General features: G+C 40.2%; 2 protein-coding genes across 2 annotated transcripts; both read right to left on the bottom strand.

Moving 5' to 3' along the window:
- Window positions 1-13,289: 13,289 nt before the first annotated feature.
- Window positions 13,290-14,219, bottom strand: LOC122702777 (olfactory receptor 8H1-like). Its single transcript, XM_043916593.1, has one exon. It carries the CDS (start codon window positions 14,217-14,219, stop codon window positions 13,290-13,292), a length of 930 nt encoding a protein of 309 aa, XP_043772528.1.
- Window positions 14,220-19,368: 5,149 nt separating this feature from the next.
- Window positions 19,369-20,316, bottom strand: LOC122699918 (olfactory receptor 8H1-like). The gene has a single exon (XM_043912376.1). The coding sequence runs from the start codon at window positions 20,314-20,316 to the stop codon at window positions 19,369-19,371; it is 948 nt and encodes a 315-aa protein (XP_043768311.1).
- Between the last annotated feature and the right edge of the window lie 2,967 nt (window positions 20,317-23,283).

Raw genomic sequence — 23,283 nt, 5'->3', positions numbered from 1 at the left:
CTATGATTTTCCCAGGGGTCATGTATGGATGTGAGAGTTGGACTATAAAGAAAGCTGAGCGCCAAAGAATTGATACTTTTGAACTGTGGTGTTGGAGAAGACTCTTGAGAGTCTGTTGGACTTCAAGGAGATCCAACCAGTCCATCCTAGAGGAGATCAGTCCTGGGTGTTCATTGGAAGAACTGATACTGAATCTGAAACTCCAATACTTTGGCCACCTCATGCGAAGAGCTGACTCATCTGAAAAGACCCTGATGCTGGGAAAGATTGAGGGCAGGATGAGAAGGGGACGACAGAGGATGAGATGGTTGGATGGCATCACCGATTCAATGGATGTGGGTTTGGGTGGACTCCGGCAGTTGGTGATTGACAGGGAAGCCTGGCGTGCTGCTGTTCATGGGGTTACAGAGAGTCAGACACGACTGAGCAACTGCACTGAGTCCATCAAAGTAACATTTTACAAATATAGTTCATATCATTTATATGCTGATCACTACCTTTAAACTAATCCATATTAAATATACGCTGATGTAAGTATATTGCAGTTGTCATTCACTCTGTGATTTCTTTCACACCCTATTGTTATAGCTATAATCTTGTGATTTGGTAGATTGATGTAAGCTCACATTAATTACAGAAAATCTTTAGCACACATTATGAAGTTACTTCTCCATTCTGGAACTCCTATGTAGAACCTCCATGTGATCTCACACAATATGTTCCATCCAGGTATATGGGCATGACTTTTCCAGCCTGGTTCAATATCATATATCTTTATTCCATTATCAAAATATTTTCTTATTACTGTCAAATTATAGAAATAGATTAGGTCCAGTTTCAAACTCCAAAAATTATATTGACATTAGGTGGTAATATTTATTGATAGTATGTTTAAGGTCAAGTCAGTTCAGTTCAGACGCTCAGTCGTGTTCAACACTTTGTGACACCACGAACCACAGCACGCCAGGCTTCCTGTCCAAAACCAACTCCTGGAGTCTACCCAAGTTCATCTCGATCGAGTCGGTGATGCCATCCAACCATCTCATCCTTTGTCGTCCCCTTCTCCTCCCGCCTTCAGTCTTCCCCAGCATGAGGGTCTTTTCAGATGAGTCAGCTCTTTTCATCAGGTGGCCAAATTATTGGAGTTTCAGCTTCAATATCAGTCCTTCCAATGAAAATCCAGGACTGATCTCCTTTAGGATGGACTGGTTGGACCTCCTTGCAGTCCAAGGGACTCTCAAGGGTATTCTCCAACACCACAGGTCAAAAGCATCAATTCTTCTGTGCTCAGCTTTCTTTATAGTCCAACTCTCACATGCACACATGACCCCTGGGAAAACCATAGCCTTGACTAAATGGACCTTTGTTAACAAAGTAAAGTCTCTGCTTTTTAATATGCTGTCTAGGTTGGTCACTTACTCCTTCTAAGGAGTAAGTGTTTTTTAATTTCATGGCTGCAATCACCATCTGCAGTGATTTTGGAGCCCTGAAAAATAGAGTCAGCCACTGTTTCCACTGTTTCCCCATCTATTTCCCATGAAGTGATGGGACTGGATGCCATGATCTTAGTTTTCTGAAGGTTGAGCTTTAAGCCAACTTTTTCACTCTTTTCTTTCACTTTCATCAAGAGGCTCTTTAGTTCTTCACTTTCTGCCATAAGGGTGGTGTCATCTGCATATCTGACATTATTGATATTTCTCCCAGCAATCTTGATTCCAGCTCGTGCTTCCTCCAGCCCAGCGTTTCTCACGATGTACTCTGCATATAAGTTAAATAAGCAGGGTGACAATATACAGCCTTGACGTACTCCTTTTCCTGTTTGGAACCAATCTGTTGTTCCATGTCCAGTTCTAACTGTTGCTTCCTGACCTGCATATAGGTTTCTCAATAGGCAGGTCAGGTGGTCCGGTATCCCCGTCTCTTTCAGAATTTTCCACAGTGTATTGTGATCCATGTAGGCAAAGGCTTTGACATAGCCAATAAAGCAGAAATAGATGTTTTTCTGGAACTCTCTTGTTTTTTTGACAATCCAACAGATATTGGCAATTTGATCTCTGGTTGCTCTACCTTTTCTTTAAAACCAGCTTGAACATTTGGAAGTTCACCATTCACGTATTGCTGAAGCCTAGCTTGGAGAATTTTGAGCATTACTTTACTAGCATGTGAGATGAGTGCAATTGTGCAGTAGTTTGAGCATTCTTTGGCATTGCCTTTCTTTGGGATTGGAATGAAAACTGACCTTTTCCAGTCCTGTGGCCACTGCTGAGATTTCCAAATTGCTGACATATTGAGTGCAGCACTTTCACAGCATCGTCTTTTAGGACCAACTATAAATAGAGTTTAGAGAAAATTGTTCACATTGTATACATTATATATACACACCATATATGTCTATACCTCTCTACATACATTAAAGACTTCAAGGGTTGTTGAGACTCAATCTCATAAATAACCCTTCTCCTTTCTGGCAGGGTGCTAGTATGCATACCCAAATGTATGATTTGTTGCATCAGAAGACCCCTGGCTCATAATGGGAAGGTGGACTTCCCTGGTAACTCAGTTGGTAAAGAATCCACCTACAATTCAGGAGACCTCAGTTCGATTCCTGGGTCAGGAAGATACATTGGAGAAGGGATAGGCTACCTGTGCCAGTATTCCTGGACTTCCTTCATGACTCAGCTGGTAAAGAATCTGCCTGCAATGTGGGAGACATGGGTTCCATCCCTGGGTTGGGGTGATCCCCTGGAGAAGGGAAAACATACCCCCTATAGTATTCTGGCCTGGAGAATTCCATAGTCCATACAATCAATGAGGTCACAAAGAAATCTACCCTGAATATTTATTAAAATGACCGATGCTGAAAGTCAAGCTTCAATACTTTGGCCACCTGATGTGAAAAAATGACTCATTGGAAAAGACCCTGATGCTGGGAAAAGCTGAGGCAAAAGGAGAATAGAGTGGGAAAGGATGAGATGATTAGATAACTTCTCTGGCTTCAGTTACGTTCAGTCACTCAGTTGTGTCCGACTCTTGGCAACCCCATGGACTGCAGCAGGCCAGGCCTCCCTAAACATCAACAATTCCTGGAGTTCACTCAAACGCATGTCCATTGAGTGAGTGATGCCATCAAACTATCTTGTCCTCTGTCGTCCCCTTCTCCTCTTGCCTTTAATCTTTCCCAGCATCAGGGTCTTTTCCAGTGAGTCAGTTCATAGCATCAGGTGGCCAAAGTATTGGAGTTTCAGCTTCAGCAACAGTCCTTCCAATGAATATTCAGGACTGATTTATTTTAGGATGGACTGGTTGGATCTCTGTGCTGTCCAAGTGACTCTCAAGAGTCTTCTCCAATACCACAGGTCAAAAGTATCAATTCTTTGGTGCTCAGCTTTCTTTGTAGTCCAACTCTCACACCCATACATGACCACAGGAAAAACCATACCTTTTACTAGACGGAACTTTGTTGACAAAGTAATATCTCTGCTTTTTAATATGTTGTCTAGTTTGGTCATAACTTTTCTTCCAAGGAGCAAGCGTCTTTTAATTTCATGGCTCCAGTCACAATTTTCAGTGATTTGGAGCCTCAAAAAAGAAAGTGTGTCATTGTTTCCATTGTTTCCCCATCTATTGGCCATGAAGTGATGGGACAAAATGCCATTATCTTAGTTTTCTGAATGTTGAGTTATAAACCAACTTTTTATTTCTCCTCATTCACTTTCATCAAGAGGCTCTTTAATTCTTCACTTTCTGCCATAAGGGTGGTGTCATCTGCATATCTGAGGTTATTGATATTTCTCCCGGCAATCTTGATTCCAGCTTGTGCTTCCTCCAGTCCAGAATTTCTCATGATGCACTCTGCATATAATTCAAATAAGCATGGTGACAATATACAGCCTTGATGTACTCCTTATCCTATTTTGAACCAGTCTGTTGTTCCATGTCCAGTTCTGTTGCTTCCTCACCTGCATACAGATTTCTCAAGGGGCAGGTCAAGTGGTCTGGTATTCCCATCTCTTACAGGAGTTTCTGGAGTTTGTGGTGATCCATACAATCAAAGGCTTTGAAATAGTCAATAAAGCAGAAATACATGTATTTCTTGAAATCTCTTGCTTTTTAGACAATCAAACGGATATTGGCAATTTGATCTCTGGTTCCTCTGCCTTTTCCAAAACTAGCTTGAACATCTGGCATTTCAGAGGCTTCATGTTGAAACCTGGCTTGTAGAATTTTTAACATTACTTTACTAATGTGTGAGATGAGTGCAATTGTACAATACTTTGAGCATTCTTTGACATTTTCTTTGAGATAGGAATGAAATGTGACCTTTTCCAGTCCTGTGGCCACTGCTGAGTTTTCCAAATTTGCCAACTTATTGAGTGCAGCACTTTCACAGCATCATCTTTTAGGATTTGCAATAGCTCAACTGGAATTCCATCACCTCCACTAGCTTTGCTTGTAGTGCTGCTTCCTAAGGCCCACTTGACTTCACATTTCAGGATGTCTGGATCCAGGTGAGTGATCACACCATTATGATAATCTGGGTCGTGAAGATCTCTGTGTATTATTGCCACTTTTTCTTAATATCTTCTGCTTCTGTTAGGTCCATACCATTTCTGTCCTTTATTAAGCCCATCTTTGCATGAAATGTTCCCTTGGTGTCTCTAATTTTCTTGAAGAGATCTCTAGTCTTTCCCATTCTATTTTTTTCCTCTATTTTTTTTTTTTTTTTGCATTGTTCTCTGAGCAAGGCTTTCTTATCTCTCCTTGCTATTAGTTGGAACTCTGCATTTAAATGGGTATCTTTCCTTCTCTCCTTTGCTTTTGGTTTCTCTTCTTTTCACAGCTATTTGTAAGGCCTCCTCAGATAGCCTTTTTGCTTATTGCATTTTTTTCCCCTTGGGGATGGTCTTACTCCCTGTCTCCTGTACAATGTCATGAACCTCTATCCATAGTTCACTAGGCACTCTCTATCAGATCTAGTCCCTTAAATCTATTTCCCACTTCCACTGTATAATCATAATGGATTTGATTTAAGTCATAGCTGAATGGTCTAATGGTTTCCCCCACTTTCTTCAATTTAAGTCTGATTTTGACATAAGGAGTTCATGATCTGAGTCACAGACAGCTCCTGGTCTTGATTTTTGCTGACTGTATAGAGCTTTTCCATCTTTAGCTGCAAAGAATATAATCAATATGATTTAAGTGTTGACCATCTAATGATGTCCATGTGTAGAGTTTTCTCTTGTGTTTTTGGAAGAGGGTGTTTGCTATGACCAGTGCGTTCTCTTGGCAAAACTGTATTAGCCTTTGCCCTGCTTCCTTCTGTACTCCAAGGCCAAATTTGCCTGTTACGCCAGGGATTCTTGACTTCCTACTTTTGCATTTCAGTCCCCTATAATGAAAAGGACAATTTTTTTGCGTGTTAGTTCTAGGAGGTATTTTAGGTCTTCATAGAACAGTTTAACTTCAGCTTCTTCAGTGTTACTGGTTGGAGCATAGACTTGGGTTAACGTGATATTGAATGGTTTGCCTTGGCAATGAACCGAGATCATTCTGCCGTTTTTGAGATTGCATCCAAGAACTGCATTTCGGACTCTTTTGTTGACTATGATGGCTACTCCATTTCTTCTAAAGGATTCTAACCCACAGTAGTATATAATGGTCATCTGAGTTAAATTCACCCATTCCAGTCCATTTTAGTTCACTGATTCCTAAAATGTCGACATTCACTGTTGCCATCTCCTGTTGACCACTTCCAATTTGCCTTGATTCATGGACTTAACATTCCAGGTTCCTATGCAATATTGCTCTTTACAGCATCGGACCTTGCTTCCATCACCAGTCACATCCACAACTGGGTGTCGTTTTTGCTTTGGCTCCATCACTTCATTCTTTCTGGAGTTATTTCTCCACTGACCCCCAATCGCATATTGGTTACCCACCGACCTGGGGAGTTCATCTTTTAGTGTCCTATCTTTTTGCCTTTTCATACTGTTCTTGGGGTTCTCAAGGCAAGAATACTGAAGTGGTTTGCCATTCCTTTCTCCAGTGGACCACATTTTGTCAGAACTCTCCACCATGACCCATCTGTCTTGCATGGCCCTTCACAACATGGCTCATAGTTTCATTGACTTAGACAAGGCTGTGGTCTATGTGATTAGATTGGTTAGTTTTCTGTGATTGTGATTTTCAGTCTGTCTGCCCTCTGATGGAGAAGGATAAGAGGCTTATGGAAGCTTCCTGATGGGAGAGACTGACTGGGGGGGAAACGGTCCTGTTCTGATGGGCGGGGCCATGCTCAGTAACTCTTTAATCTGATTTGCTGTTGATGGGTGGAGCTGTGTTCCCTCTCTGCTATTTAGTAGTAGTGAAAGTGAAAGTGAAATCGCTCAGTTGTGTCTGACTCTTTGCGACCCCGAGGACTGTAGCCTACCAGGCTCCTCCATCCATGGGATTCTCCAGGCATGATACTGGAGTGGGTTGCCATTTCCTTCTCCAGGGATCTTCCCAATCCAGGGATCGAATCCGGGTCTCCCGCATTGCAGGCAGACACTTTACCGTCTGAGCCACCAGGGAAGCCATTTAGTAGTAGTGGTAGTTTATTTGCTAAGTTGTGTCCCACTCTTGGGACCCCATGGGATTGCCATTTCCTTCTCCAGGGGATCTTTCTGACCCAGTGACTGAACGCATTTCTCCTGCACTGCAGGCAGATTCTTTACCGGTTGAGCTACAAGGGAACACTGCTATTTACCTGAGGCTGAGGCCAAACTACTGTGGATGTGATGAAGATAATGGTGACCTCCTTCAAAAGGCCCCATGCATGTACTGCCACACCCAGTGCCCCCAACCCTGCAGCAGGCCTCCGCCGACCCACGCCTCTGCTGGAGACTCCAGGACGCCCACAGACAAGTCTGGGTCAGCCTCTTGTGGGGTCACTGCTCCTTTCTCCTGGGTCCTCGTGCACAAGGTTCTGTTTGTGCTCCAAGAGTCTGTTTCCCAGTCCTGAGTAAGTTCTGGCAGCTCTGTGGTGAGGTTAATGGCGACCTCCTCCAAGAGGGCTTGTGCCATGCCCAGGTCTGCTGCACCCTGAGCCGTGTCCCTGCGGCAGGCCACTGCTGACCCGGACCTGCTCATGAGACGCTCAAACACAGTTCTGTTGTTATAGCCACGCTTTCCGGGAAACAAACTCACTCAGAAGGGCAATGCAGATAGTGGAGTGCAGTTTATTACACCGGCGGGCCCAAGGCAGAGTCTCCTCTTAGCCAAGGGCCCCGACCAGCATTTGTGAAAATCTTTTATACCCCATGTGTACGTGTCCAAACCCACCAGCCCAAATCCCTTGAGGCTTACAAAGGAAGGGTAAATACAATCAGAATAACCCCATCATTCACGTGTTTTGTGTTCAAACAGTTAATAATCAATAAGCCTGTGGTTACATTCCTATAGATACTGTCCGGAGGCAGGGGTGATTAGTGTCTGTTTTCTCTTAGGCAATGAGTAACCTGGATGTGATCGTCAAGATTCCCCTGCCCAGAGGGGATCTTATCCTTCCATTGTCGTTCCCACAGGCGCTAAGCACAGAGTTCAGAGTCCATTGGAGAGGCAGCCGTGCATGACCAGCAGGGACAGGCCTGAGGTGGAGTCCAGGCCCTGTGAGTTCCTTCCTCACTGTCTCAGTCTCTGTGGGGGTCTCTGGGTCCCGGTGCGCACAAGGTTCCTCTGAGGCGCCTGAGCGATGCTGGCGGGAATGTGGCTGGATTCTAGGGAGATATTGCCACTGCCACCATCTTGCTGGGGCTTCTCCTCTGCCCTTGGATGTGCGGTGTCTCCTCACAGCCGCTCCAGCGCCTAATGTCTTACTGGGATTCCTCTGCCCTTGGACGTGCGGTGTCTCCTCAGGCCGCTCGCTCCAGCGCCGTGCCTTTAGATTTACACAATTATTATAATACTGCTGATTCAGTATCCACCCTCATTTAATTCTAAATTTCATAATATAGTGTGGCCAGTATTATACTAGCCTATCATAGAACCCATAATTCCGTGTGTTATGTGTGACTGATACCGCATAACCAACTTCTATCTAGTGAAGTCTGCCTCAGATGTTTGGAATTTTATTGAATATTATTTGTCCAAGATGAAGAAACAAAGAAAAACTCTAAAAAGGGGTAAATTGAAAGTCAGATTAAAATATTCTTGTGACTCTTTCATTAAAGAAAGTGAAAGTGAAGTTGCTCAGTCGTGTCTGACTCTTTGTGACCCTGTGGACTGTAGCCTACCATGCTCCTCCGTCCATGGGATTCTCCAGGCAAGAATACTGGAGTGGGTTGCCATTTAATTCTTTATCATTAAACCAGTTGTCAAATAGACATGAAAGGAATTCTTACAGAAAACTCTACTTATACACCAGAATTTCAGGAGCGGATTTGTAGGTTTGTATAAAGGAGTTGTAATAAATTATTGTAAATTTGATGAAGTTAGGAAGACCAATTCTAACCATGAAATGTTTGCCTTACTAAAACAAGTGTGAAATAAAAATCATATTTATGGCTAGATAAGAAAGAATGTAAAGAAATTTAAAGAAATTTATTTCTTAAAATTGTATAAAATTAATTTAATAAATAACAAAAAATGACTTTAATAAATACTTTAGTACTGATCATTTTTCATTAACCTAGAATACATTATATCCATTCATTAGGAGGTTTAATTTTTTTTTTTTTTCAGAGGAAAAAAAACCTTATTTGTACCTTGTGATATGTCTTCTTAATTTGGCTTGGTGTTCATCTTTGAACATCTTTGAAACATGTCTTGCTTTCTTTGTCTATATATTTTTCCTTTTTTCTATTTTCCTGACTTTAATTTAATGGAATTTATTCATTAAAAAAAAATTCCCATGGTCTCTTTTCCTTCATCTCATGTAAATAATATTTTGTTGTTGCTCAGTCACAAAGTCATGTTCAGCTCTTTGTGATCCCATGGACCACAGCATGCCATGCTTTTCTGTCCTCCATTAACTTTTGGAGTTTGCTCAAACTCATGTCCATTGAGTCCATGATTCCATCCAACCATCTCATCCTCTGTCGTCCCATTCTACTCCTGCCTTCACTCTTTCCCAGCATCAGAGTCTTTTCCAATGTGTCAGCTCTTCTCATTAGGTGACCAAAATAATGAAGCTTCAGCTGCAACACTTCAGCATCTGTCCTTCCAATGAATCACTTTATGGTTATTTGAATTGTTTCTATTCTTTGGCTTTCATTCATAGTGCTTATGAACATTTTCATGCATGCACTTAAGTGAATTTATGCTTTCAATTAACTTTATATACTGAAGATTAGACCAAAACAAGATGGCTTCGTGACGAAATGTACCAAATATTATTTTTTTAAAAAATCAATCGTTCAACAGTGCAGAAGAGGACAGCATTTGGGAGGTCAATGATCAGCAACATAGAAGAAACTTAGTTTGCAGGATTGTTGTCATTTATTCACTAAATCGTATCAGACTCTTTTTGGTAATATGTACTGTAGCCCACCAGGTTCCTCTCTCCATGGGATTTTCCAGGCAAGAATGCTAGACTGGGCCTTCTTGAGGGGATCTTACTGACCAGGGACCATATCTGCTGCTCCTGCATTGGCAGCAGGATTCCTTACCACTGATTCACCAAGGAAGCCCAGTTTCTAGAATTATGTTGTGAAAAGGACTCATCCACATACCCTAGTCAGCTAAAATCTGGAAGTTTATAACCAAGGATACTTTTTTCTTTGCTGAGCCAGTCTTTCTGAATCCCATTTTTATATCAGGCTAGCCTGTACCCTGACTATTACAGATTCTCTTCCTAGAACAATATCATTATTGGGCAAACTGTTCTTTGCTTAATGGAATTTTCCTTCTGTTAATAGGGCTGAGCCTGGATGTTTGAGAAGACTTAGCTGGTATTGTCCAAATCATGCTGGCTGGATTTAGCATGTTTTAAAAAATGTCTGCCAGCCGTATAAGACTTTCAACGGCCCCTGGTATTTTATGTAATATTTTCTTTAATATAGTAATGAATTTTATTTTCTAAGTTCTGGTAATCACAGTACAATTTTGTTGAAAATGTCCAATTAGACAATGATGAGAAATATTAACAGTGGAGTTAGACTATCAGTGTTCAAATGTGAGTTTGTTCTTTCACTAGTGAGTGATCATGGGCCAGTTGTTTGCTGTGTTCTTTAATTTCATCCTCTATAAATTGCAACCTTAAGATACATTCATTGAGGTTTAGATCTAGGTGCTGGGGAGATGATGTTGAACAAACTAAACAAGAATCTTCATTCATTAAACTTGGATAGTGAGTGAGGCGCAGCAGACAAGAACAAAAATACACTAGCAAAATATTATAAAAGGTTAAATGTAGATAACTGCTATGGAAAATAAATGAAATATGCAAGGGGGAAGGGAATAGGTACACTTTTGAATGTTTTTATTAAGAATAGAATAGAAAAGAAAGCATGCATTTCTCTGCGAATAGGAAATTTCTGAATGAAAGGGAAAATGGAAAAATTCCAAGAACCATCAGTATTAGTGTGAACAGAAGAGTTAGGATGTCAGTGGTCAAATCAAAGTGAGTATGATTGATAGAATAATGAGTGAGTTCATGAAGGTAAGGAGTGGGGACAAGGTCACTATGGAGCAGTGGGCTACTATGAAGATTATAACACAAAAAAGAACAACCGTATGACAAAGAAACCCCACTCCTAGGCATGTACCTGTAAAAAACTATATTTCAAAAAATTCATGCACCCAAATGTTCATTGGAACACTATTTACAAAGGCCAGAACATAGGAACAAGCTGTAAGTCCATTAACAGAAGGAAACTTTTAATTCAATAATTTATTTTTAATGATCATAACAAACTTATAGAAATCAGGTGGAGAAGGCAATAGCAACCCACTCCAGTAATGTTGCCTGGAAAATCCCATGGACGGAGGAGCCTGGTGGGCTGCAGTCCATGGGGTCGCTAAAAATCGGACACGACTGAGTGACTTCACTTTCACTTTTCACTTTCATGCATTGGAGAAGGAAATGGCAACCCACTCCAGTGTTCTTGCCTGGAGAATCCCAGGGACGGGGGAGCCTGGTGGGCTGCCATCTATGGGGTCGCACAGAGTCAAACACGACTGAAGTGACTTAGCAGCCGTATTAGCATAGAAATCAGGAGAAAGGTAATGCTATTGAAAATGCACAGAATTTCAACAACAACAACAACAAAAAAGCAGTTTTCTGAAGCTTTTTGGCACATCACACACATTTAGGGGTTTTAAATATTTTCAGATAGGTACTGAGGAAATATCACTGCATGCAGATTTTTAACTTGATGAAGTTGCACACATTTCATGTCCAAAGCATTGCAAAATGAGTCTGGATTTTTCCCATTTGCCAAAAACACATTCACCCTAGATTTCAATGACAAAAGAATAACTAATGGTAAACTTGTAAGAGTACAAAGAAAGCTGCTGAAAAGTTCATAAGAAATGAGAGAAATATGATTGATATAATGTAATACCATGTACATACATAACTATCGATCTAGAGCATATGTTGTTGTTGTTAGTCCCTAAATGGTGTCCGACTCTTTGTGACCGCATGGACTCTAGCCCTCCAGGTTCTTCCATCCATGGGCATTTCCAAGCAAGAATACTGGAGTGAGTGCAATTCCCTTCTCCAGGGAATCTTCTGGGACCAGGGATCAAACTGGTAACTCCTGCATTGACAGGTGGATTGTTTTCCACTGAGCCACCAGGGAAGCCCCCAGAAGAAGATATTATTGCTGCTGTTCAGTTTCTCTGTCGTGTCTGACTCTTTGTGACCACATGGACTGCCGCCCATCAGGCTCCTCTGTCCGTGGGGATTGCCAGGCAAGAATACTGGAATGGGTTACCATTTCCTTCTCTGGAGGATCTCCCTAAATCAGGGATCGAGCCTGCATCTCCTTCATTGGCAGGCCAATTTTTTACCACTGAGCCAATAGGAATGCCCAGAAGAACATATATTGAAAACTTTTTTTGTAATTTTAATTTTATATTTTCCAAGTTTTTTAAAGAAATCTTGAAGTGTTGAGCATTTACTTAGTTGTTTGTGTATTTGTCTTTTAAATAAACTAAAGGTAATTTATAAATTAGAATAATATTCTTTAAGAAAAAATAAAACATTGTAAGTTAAAAATAAGCAGGGATGTGAACATTCTAATGACCATAGTTAACATTTCTTTGTAAGGCCTTAAATGCTTTACATCAGTTGTGTGATATAATACCTACAATAACACTACAGACCTGGAATTATTACTTACTTGGTGAGGTTGAGGAAACTTGAGTCCAAAAGTTTCAATGATTTTTTCAAATCTTACAGAGCTACAAGGGTTGCAGATCAAGAACTGAAATCCTGTAACGGATAGTTCCAAAGCAAGTGCTACTAATCACTCTGTTATATTGTTTCTCCACAAAGTACATGAAATAATTTCTAAAATTGTTATTACTGTTCCTAAAATGTTCCTTTTTTTATAATAAAATTCTCCAAATTTGTATGATACTGTTTAAAAGGTAATAACTATACTTCATCATTCTGCAAATCAGTTGTCCTTAAATGAATTTAAGGACACCATGAATTTAGCATGTTTCAGCATTGCAAATTATTTCCTGAAGGCATATTCCAGGAAAAGGGCTTCCTATGGCTGAAGGTTAAAATTTGTTGCCAATGCAAGAGATGTAGAGGTTGCATGGTTCAATCCCTGGGTTGGGAAGTTCTCTTGGAGTAGGAAATGACAACCCCTTTCTGTATTCTTGCCTGGAATATTCTGTGGACAGAAGAGTCTGGTGGGCTAGGGTCCATGGGGTCGCAAAGGGTCAAACACGACTGAGCATGACCACAATGCCAGGAAATGCCCAAGATCATATTAGATCAAGCAAAGAATTTTTCAAAAAAAAAAAAAGCAAATAAATAAATAGTTCAGTTTGTTTCTAGAAAGAGAAAGCAAGGGAATAAAATACAGATAAGGAAAAAAAAAATAAACTGGTGAGCATGAACACTTACCTTCAATGCTATTTTAATTGTTCAGAACACTTTACCTGGCCTTCCCTCATAGCTCAGTTGGTAAAGAATCCACCTGAAATGCAGGAGACCTGAGTTCGATCTCTGAATTAGGAAGATTCCCTGTAGAAGGGAAAGGCTCCCCACTCCAGTGTTCTGGCCTGGATAATTCCATGGACCGTATAGTCCATGGGGTCACAAAGAATCTGACACGACTGAGCGACTTTCACTTTATCTTCTGCATGACTCTACTGAGAGCATTTTTTACCTCCTTGTTTCGAAGACTATAGATGAGGGGATTCAGCATGGGGATGACAATAGTATAAAATACAGAAGCCACTTGATCCTTTCCCAAGGAGTAGGATTTACTTGGTTTTAAGTAAGTAAAAATCATAGTGCCATAAAAGATGGTGACCCCCAGAAGATGTGATGCACAAGTAGAGAAAGCTTTTTGCTTACTAGAAGTGGAAGTGATTTTCAGGATAGTAGATAGGATGGAGACATAGGACACTGTTATTGTAATAAGAGACAGCACTAGGCTGGAGCCAGCAAAGGTGGATATGATGATTTCTATGTCACGTGTGTCAGTGCAGGACAAGGCTAAAATTGGGGATAGATCACAGAAAAAGTGAAAGATTATATTGGATTTGCAGAAATGCAATCTGCTCATGCAAAGTCCATTAACAAAAGAGTCCATAAAGCCAATCAAATAACATCCAAATACTAGGGAGCAGCAGCGTCTGGTGTACATGACAAGCGGGTAATGCAGAGGGTTGCAGATGGCTACATAGCGATCATAGGCCATGGAGGACAGAAGGAAACATTCAGTCCCACCCAAGAATATAAAGCAACTCATCTGGATGAAGCAGTTCAGGTATGAAATGTTCTTGGTGGAATTCAGTAAGTTGTCTAAGGTTTTAGGGGTGATGACACTTGAGTAACTGAGGTCAAGAATTGACAAGTGACTGAGGAAAAAATACATGGGTGTGTGAAGCTGGGGGTCCAGGCGGATTATCAGGATCATCCCCACATTGCCCAGCACAGTGATCAGGTATATCAGGAGAAAGAGGGTGAAGAGGACCAGCCGGATCTCTTCAGAGTCTGTCAGTCCCATGAGGATGAAGTCAGACACATGTGTGATATTCCTTCTGCCCATAGTGTTCAAATGCTCCAAACTGTTGAGAAATCAAAGTTGATATTCAGCAGGAATTACCTCAAAAATTAAAAAAAAAAATTACTTTGTGTATGTATGAATAACATCACTTATTTATATTAATTTAGTGTTTCCATGAAGTGATGATAAGGAGATGTGTATAGTGTATGCAGAGACAAAAACTTATTTTGATTTCCAAATATAAAAATAGGTTTGAGTTGACATTTGGATATATTATAACAAAAACTAATATATTGAAGAATTAGAATAAGCCTGACATGGCCCTAAATGCTTCCGTTAAGGCACTTAATTAATGCATTTCATGAGATTTTTATACCATAGTTAGCCATATTTTTCTGATGAGACAAAGGGCACAGATAATTTAGTTAACAGATTTAGAACTCCTAAATTTTGGATCCACAATTCCACCTCGATAGATTGACTCCAGAGAGCATGTCCATAATACTATGTGTGTGTGTGTGTGCTCAGTCATGTCTGACTCTTTGCAAACCCCATGCACTGTAGCCCTCCAGGTTCTTCTGTCCATGGAATTTTCCAGGTAAGAATATTGGAGTGGATCGCTGTATCCTCCTCCAGTGTATCTTCCCCACTCAGAGATCAATGTCTGGGTGCATAGTATGCACCATGTCTCCTGCGTAGCAGGCAGATTCTTTACCACTACACCACTCCATAATACCATACTCCTGTTTATAATTAATTTCAACAACACCAAAAGTAAACTGCTAGCTATATGATAATGATAGACAAATGGTTTTAATGTATCATGTTCTGTCCTTTCATTTCAAATACTATTTAATGTTAATGACAAGTAGCCAAACTTAGTGAACTTTAATAGGGTGTATTAAAATGATAGACCACATGTTAGTACTAATTTCCAAAAAATATGATATTTTTCTAACTTGACCACTGAAAATCAAATTTCTTCCAAAATTATATCTCTAAAAAATGCTAATGACTTTTAGACCCTGATTATATCAACTCTGTACTTCTCCTTCCACAAATCCTGACACTTTTTAATGTCTAAAAGATACCTGCATGCATATCCTGCTGATAAAATTCCTGTTTTATTGGATCCTACCTAAAACCTTCCAAATTTTAGAATGATACTTACTTTCAGCCAAAGTTGGTGAAAAAACACTTTCTTCCAATATTTTCTCTCTAGAAGTATGTTAAACTCCAATTTTTCTCACAAATAACACATGAAGACCATTTCAGTTGAAAATTTCTATGATGAAATATTTGTTTCCTTTGAGATAAGTTCTTTTAAAATTTTGGTGCATTCATTTTGTTTTATTCTGAGGCAAAAATAAATCAAATGAAGTTTTGTTCAACTCCTGATCATGCATAAAATTCGCCAGGAAGTTATGTCTAAAATGAGTATCAGGGATCAACTGAGTACATATATGTAAGTGAAGGCTCTCATCCTGATAACTCCAGGTACGGCATATTCTGGGGGCTGATGATAATGCAAACTTTGGCCATCTCTGTGGACCAGTTTCCAAGGCAGATTACTCGGCATGTCTCCAAGGACAGGAGTTCAAGTACTAAATGCTGCTATGCTAAGTTCTGAGAAACTATTTTTTTTCCTTAGAAGCCACACAGTGAAGAGCCTAATGCTGTGGCCTTCCAACGTGATGCTCTGAATTCATGCCTGCTGTGGTAGAGAAACTATTTTTAGAGAAATACTTCCTTATTCTGTGACTGAAACTATCAAGGAAGGAATGATGCATTTTTTACAATGAAACCTTTATATTTAAATTGTGACAATATTATAGGAGTGGACTTCCCAAGTGACACTAGTGGTAAAGAATCCGCTGGCCAGTGCAGGAGACATAAGACACGGGTTCAGTTTCTGGCCTGTGAAGATCCCCTGGAGGAGGAAATAACAACCCACTCTAGTAGTCTGGCCTATTGAATCCCATGGACAGAACAGCCTGGTGGGCTACACTCCTTAGTGTTGAAGAGAAGTGACTTAGCACACATGCATTAGAGTAGTAAATAAGCATTTTGGAAATAAAATGTAAATATAATAAAATTCGAAGAACAACATGACATAATCAAAACTAATGTAACATTTTGATTATAATTTCCCAATTATTTTTACTTCATAAAATTCTTATTTGTAGACCTCTAGATTTTCAATAAAGGGCAGAAAAGGTATGGACCTAACAGAAGCAGAAGATATTAAGAAGAGGTGGCAAGAATACACAGAAGAACTGTACAAAAAATATCTTCACGACCCAGATAATCATGATGGTGTGATCACTCACCTAGAGCCAGACATCCAGGAATGTGAAGTCAAGTGGGCCTTACGAAGCATCACCAAAAACAAAGCTAGTGGGGGTGATGGAATTCCAGTTGAGCTATTTCATATCCTTGAAGATGATGCTGTGAAAGTGTTGCACTCAATATGTGAGCAAATTTGGAAAATTCAGCAGTGGCCACAGGACTGGAAAAGGTCAGTTTTCATTCCAATCCCAAAGAAAGGTAATGACAAAGAATGCTCAAACTACCACACAATTGCATTCATCTCACAGGCTAGTAAAGAAATGCTCAAAATTTTCCAAGCCAGGCTTTAGCAATACGTGAACTGTGACCTTCCAGATGTTCAAGCTGGTTTTAGACGTCAGAGGAACCAGAGATCAAATTTCCAATATCCGTTGGATTGTTGAAAAAGCAATAGAGTTCCAGAAAAAACATCTATTTCTGCTTTATTGACTATGCCAAAGCCTTTGACTGTGTGGATCACAATAAACTGTGGAAAATTCTGAAAGACGTGGGAATACCAGACCACCTGACCTGCCTCTTGAGAAACCTGTATGCAGGTCACGAAGCAACAATTAGAACTGGACCTGGAACAACAGACTGGTTCCAAATAGGAAAAGGAGTATGTCAAGGCTGAATATTGTCACACTGCTTACTGAACTTATATACAGAGTACATCATGAGAAACCCTGGGCTGGGGGAAGCACAAGTTGGAATCAAGATTGCTGGGAGAAATATCAATAACCCCAGATATGTAGATGACACCATCCTTAAGGCAGAAAGTGAAGAAGAACTAAAAAGCCTCTTGATGAACGTGAAAGAGGAGAGTGAAAATGTTGGCTTAAAGATCAACATTCAGAAAACTAAGATCATGGCATCCCGCCCCATCATTTCATGGCAAATAGATGGGGAAACAGCGGAAACAATGGCTGACTTTATTTTGGGGGCTCCAAAATCACTGCAGATGGTGATTGCAGCCATGAAATTAAAGGATGCTTACTTCTTGGAAGGAAAGTTATGACCAAACTAGACAACATATTAAAAAGCAGAGACATTACTTTGTCAATAAAGGTCCGTCTCAACAAGGCTATGGTTTTTCCAGTGGTCATGTATGGATGTGAGAGTTGGACTTTAAAGATAGCTGAGCACTGAAGAATTTATGCTTTTAAACTGTGGTGTTGGAGAAGACTCTTGAGAGTCCCTTGGACTGCAAGGAGATCCAATTACTCCATCCTAAAGGAGCCCAGTCCTGGGTGTTCATTGGAATGACTGATGTTGAAGCTGAAGCTCCAGTACTTTGGCTACCTGATACGAAGTGCTGACTCATTTAAAAGACCCAGATGCTGGGAGGGATTGAGGGCAGGAGGAGAAGGGGATGACAAAGGATGAGATGGCTGGATGGCATCACCAACTCAATGAACATGGGTTTGGGTGGACTCCGGGTGTTGGTGATGGACAGGGAGGCCTGGCGTGCTGCAGTCCATGGGGTTGCAAAGAGTCGTAAACGACTCAGCAACTGAACTGAACTTAACCACTTATCTCTGTTAAGCAATTTAAAACACATGAGTTAGGCATTTAATTTAATAAATTTAATTTTTTAATGACCATAACAAATCTGTAGAAATCAGGAGAAGGCAATTATGATTTAAAATACACAGAATTTCAATTAAAAAGCAATTTACTGAAGCTTGTTGACACATCATAGAAAGGAAGGATTTTTTTTTTTTGTAATATTTTCAGTTAGTCACCAAAGAGATATAACTGTTTGCAGAGTTTAACTTGAATTTACAAACACTTCATATCCAAAGAATTGCAAAATGAAAGTCTAAACCTTTCCCATGTATCAAAAGCACATTCATCTTAGATTTCATTACAAAGAAATAGTCAAAGGTTAATCTTGGTAGTGTACACAGTAAACTGCAAAAAGGTACATGTGAAATGACAGAAGTATTGTTCTAGCATATAATATGTATACACACACACACACACACACACACACAGCTATCAGTCTAGAAGAAAACATACAAAGCTGTTAATTTTTAGGGCATTTCTATTTCCTTACATTTTCAACATTTTTCAAGTTTTCTGCAATATTGACAGGTACCATTTTAAATCCAAATCTGTGAGGTGCTGAGTTTTTTCTTAGCTGTTTGTGTGTTTGTCCTTTAAATGAACCAAAAGTAATTTTTTACAAACAAGAGAATATTCTGTAAGAATAAGACACTGTGCATTAAAACTACTGAAGAAATAAGAGCGTTCTAATGATAATGGTCTGCCTTTAATAGTACTACCTTAAACACTTAATCAGCTATATGATTTAATCTTTATACAAACTCTATGGACCTGGAAACATAATTTATTATGTCTGATTGAGGAAATGCTTTATTTAAGAGTTACACAGTGGAAAGAGTTGCAGATCTAGAATCAAATGTCTGGAGTGTTTGGTTCAAAAACAAGAGCACTCTGGCATACTGCTTTTCCACAACGTAAATGAAATAATTTATAAAACTGTTATCATAGTTCCCAAAATGAAGCTTTTTTCCATCATAGAATTCTCTGAATCTGCATGATATACTTTAAAAGATGGTAAATATAATTTTTATTTTGCTAATCACTTACCCTTAAAAACAGATACATTTGCACCATTGATTTAACATGTGTCAGTGTTTCCAACTATAATGTGAATTTCTAAAGGCATGTTCTAAAAAATGTCCAAGAAAATATTTGGTCAAGCAAAAGATAATTCTACAGAATAAAAGAATAAATAAAGAACAAGTAAAGTCTTCAATTCATTTCTGGAGAAAGAGGAAGGAAATGCCATAGAGGGAAGAAGAAAAAATAATAGCTTAAAATTTCATCATCACTGTTATTTTAATTGCTTGGAAGCCTTTCTTTTCTGAATGACCCTACTGACAGCATTTTTTACTTCTTTGTTTCTAAGACTGTAAATGAGGGGATTCAGCATGGGGATGACAATAGTATAAAAAACAGAAGCCACTTGATCCTTTCCCAAGGAGTAGGACTTCCTTGGTTTTAAGTAAGTGAAAACCATAGTGCTGTAGAAGATGGTGACTCCCAGGAGATGGGAGGCGCAGGTAGAGAAGGCTTTCTGCTTCCCTGAAGTGGAAGTAATTTTCAGGATAGTGGACAGGATGGACACATAGGACACAGATATTGTGATAAGAGACACCACGAGGGTGGAGCCAGCAAAAATGGATATTGTGATTTCAATATCATGTGTATCTGTGCAGGACAGGGCTAAAACTGGGGGTACATCACAGAAAAAGTGATAGACTACATTGGAGTCACAGAAATGCAATTTGTTCATGCAGAGCACATTGACAATGGAGTCTGTAAAGCCAAACAAATAAGATCCAAAGACAAGAGAGCAGCATCTCCTGGTGGACATAACGATGGGGTAATGCAGAGGGTTGCGGATGGCTACACAGCGATCATAGGCCATCGAGGAGAGAAGGAAACATTCAGTCCCACCCAAGAATATAAAACAACTCATCTGGATGAAGCAGCTCAGGTATGAAATGTTCTTGGTGGAATTCAGTAAGTTGTCTAAGGTTTTAGGGGTGATGACACTTGAGTAACTGAGGTCAAGAAATGACAAGTGACTGAGGAAAAAGTACATGGGTGTGTGAAGCTGGGGGTTCAGGCAGATTATCAGGATCATCCCCACATTGCCTAGCACAGTGATCAGATATATCAGGAGGAAGAGGGTGAAGAGGACCAGCTGGACCTCTACAGAGTCTGTCAGTCCCATAAGGATGAAGTCAGACACATGAGTGACATTCCTTCTGCCCATAGAGTTCAAATGCACCAAACTGTTAAGATATCAAAGTTGAAACTTATCAGAAATTACTTCAAAAATGTTTGTGTTGCGATATATGTCATGACATATTTATATTTCTTTAATAATGCAAAAAAAGCAAAATGGCTTCCTGAGGAGATCTTACAAATAGCTGTGAAAAGAAGAGAAGTGAAAAGCAAAGGAGAAAAGCAAAGATATTCCCATTTGAATGCAGAGTTCCAAAGAATAGCAAAGAGAGATAAGAAAACATTCCTCAGTGATCAGTGCAAATAAATAGAGGAAAACAACAGAATGGGAAAGACTAGAGATTTCTTCAAGAAAATTAGAGATACCAAGGGAACATTTCATGCAAAGATGGGCTCTATAAAGGGCAGAAATGGTATGGACTTAACAGAAGCAGAAGATATTAAGAAGAGGTGGCAAGAATACACAGAAGAACTGTACAAAAAAGATCTTCATGACTGAGATAATCATGATGGTGTGATCACTCACCTAGAGCCAGACATCCTGGAATGTGAAGTCTAGTGGGCCTTAGGAAGCATCACTACAAACAAAGATAGTGGAGGTGATGAAATTCCAGTTGAGCTATTTCAAAACCTGAAAGATGATGCTGTGAAAGTGCTGCACTCAATGTGCCAGCAAATTTGGAAAACTCAGCAGTGGCCACAGGACTGGAAAAGGTCAGTTTTCATTCCAATCCCAAAGAAAGGCAATGCCAAAGAATGCTCAAACTACTGCACAATTGCACTCATCTCACACACTAGTAAAGTAATGCTCAAAATTCTCCAAGCCAGGCTTCAGCAACAGGTGAACTGTGACCTTCCAGATGTTCAAGCTGGTTTTAGAAAAGGCAGAGGCACCAGAGATCAAATTGCCAACATCTGCTGGATCATCTAAAAAGCAAGAAAGTTCCAGAAAAACATCTATTTCTGCTTTATTGAATACCAAAGGCTTTGACTGTGTGGATCACAATAAACTGTGGAAAATTCTGAAAGAGATGGGAATACCAGACCACCTGACCTGCCTCTTGAGAAATCTGTATGCAGGTCAGGAAGCAACAGTTAGAACTGGACATGGGACAACAGACTGGTTTCAAATAGGAAAAGGAATACGTCAAGGCTGTATATTGTCACCCTGCTTATTTAACTTATATGCAGTGTACATCATGAGAAACACTGGGGCTGGAAGAAGCACAAGCTGGAATCAAGATTGCCGGGAGAAATATCAATAACCTCAGATATGCAGATGACACCACCCTTATGGCAGAAAGTAAAGAGGAACTAAAAAGCCTCTTGATGAAAGTGAAAGAAGAGAGTGAAAAAGTTGGCTTAAAGCTCAACATTCAGAAAACTAAATCATGCCATCTGACCCCATCACTTCATGGGAAATAGATGGGGAAACAGTGGAAACAGTGTCAGACTTTATTTTTGGGGGCTCCAAATCACTGAAGATGGTGATTGCAGTCATGACATTGAAAGATGCTTACTCCTAGGAAGGAACGTTATGACCAACCTACATAGCATATTAAAAAGCAGAGAGATTACTTTGCCAGCAAAGGTCCATCTCATCAAGGCTATGGTTTTTCCAGTAGTCATGTATGGATGTGAAAGTTGGACTGTGAAGAAAGCTGAGCATGGATGAATCGATGCTTTTGAACTGTGGTGTTGGAGAAGCCCCTTGAGAGTCCCTTGGACTGCAAGGCAATCCAACCAGTCCATCCTGAAGGAGATCAGTCCTGGGTGTTCATTGGAAGGACTGATGCTGAAGCTGAAACTCCAGTACTTTGGCCATCTCACGTGAAGAGTTGACTCATTGGAAAAGACCCTGATGCTGGAAGCGATTGAGGGCAGGAGGAGAAGGGGATGACAGAAGCTGAGATGGCTGGATGGCATCACCAACTCGATGGACATGAGTTTGAGTAAACTCCGGGAGTTGGTGATGGACAGGTGTCGGGAGCCATTATGGGGGGTCCCGCCCGTGATGAGGTCATGAAGAAAATACCGGGCAGGCAAGGCCATCCGTGACCCCATCCATGACGAGTTCATGAGGAAAGAACCTGACAAGTCTAGGATAAGGGACCCTCCAGCTTGGCCTCGGCCTCTACCCCACTGTGTATCCTCCCCCCTTTTCTGCTGCTGTTCTTGTTTGCCCTGCTGCGGATTCTTGTGTTGCCTGCCGAGAGCTCTCCTGCTCCTCTTTCACTGAATGAGGACCAACTTAAAACCCTAATTAATAAATCTTCTGGATGCTGGTACCCTATGAAGGGGTGAGGGATGAAGGAAATGTTTCAATTCAAGCCCTTTTGCTGGCATTCTGGCTTGTTTGATAAATATGTGCTCTCATTGCACAAAATGCTCATGATTGTTCTAAACATCCTAAGCACAGTATGCTAACAAAAGAAACTATTAAGCATAGGCCCCTTCGCGGGGTGAGAAAAGCTCCACAAATCTGATAGCCACAAATGTGCCTAATAGAAAATAGTTTAGATAGAGATTAGCTGGTGACTTCTTGCAGGTGGTTAACTTTTAGACTAAGAGCCTGTTTTGTGCTGTTTTTGCAATCCTTTGCATTTTTGTTCTGTAAAAATGTAATCCTATCTAGTTCCCATAGAGATGACACCTAATAGAAAGAAAATAGATTAACCACAAAAAAGACAGGGTCGGCTACTGAAGTTGCTAAAAGTTGCACCAGGTGCAAGCCATAAATTGCCAATAGGCCTGAAAGCCAAAAGATATTATACATAGAGATTAATCATTAAAAAGGCCCTAATAGGCACAGAGCCCTTTGGGGGGTGAGGAAGCCCTATTAGAAAATACAAAAAAATATTGTTTTAAAAGTGGTTATTAGATCAACGTTTGATTGATGTTAATGTGCTGAGGTTGTGCAGTGGAAACTATTGTTAATATAGTTGGAGATCTAGAAAAATAAGAGCTTAGCCCTAGTGTACAAACAATAAGATAA

This window comes from Cervus elaphus, chromosome 1 (genome assembly GCF_910594005.1).
Source record: "Cervus elaphus chromosome 1, mCerEla1.1, whole genome shotgun sequence".
NCBI classification, from domain to species: Eukaryota; Metazoa; Chordata; class Mammalia; order Artiodactyla; family Cervidae; genus Cervus; species Cervus elaphus.
The sequence above is the reverse complement of the archived record's forward strand: the minus strand, read 5'-3'. Positions and strand labels throughout refer to the sequence as shown.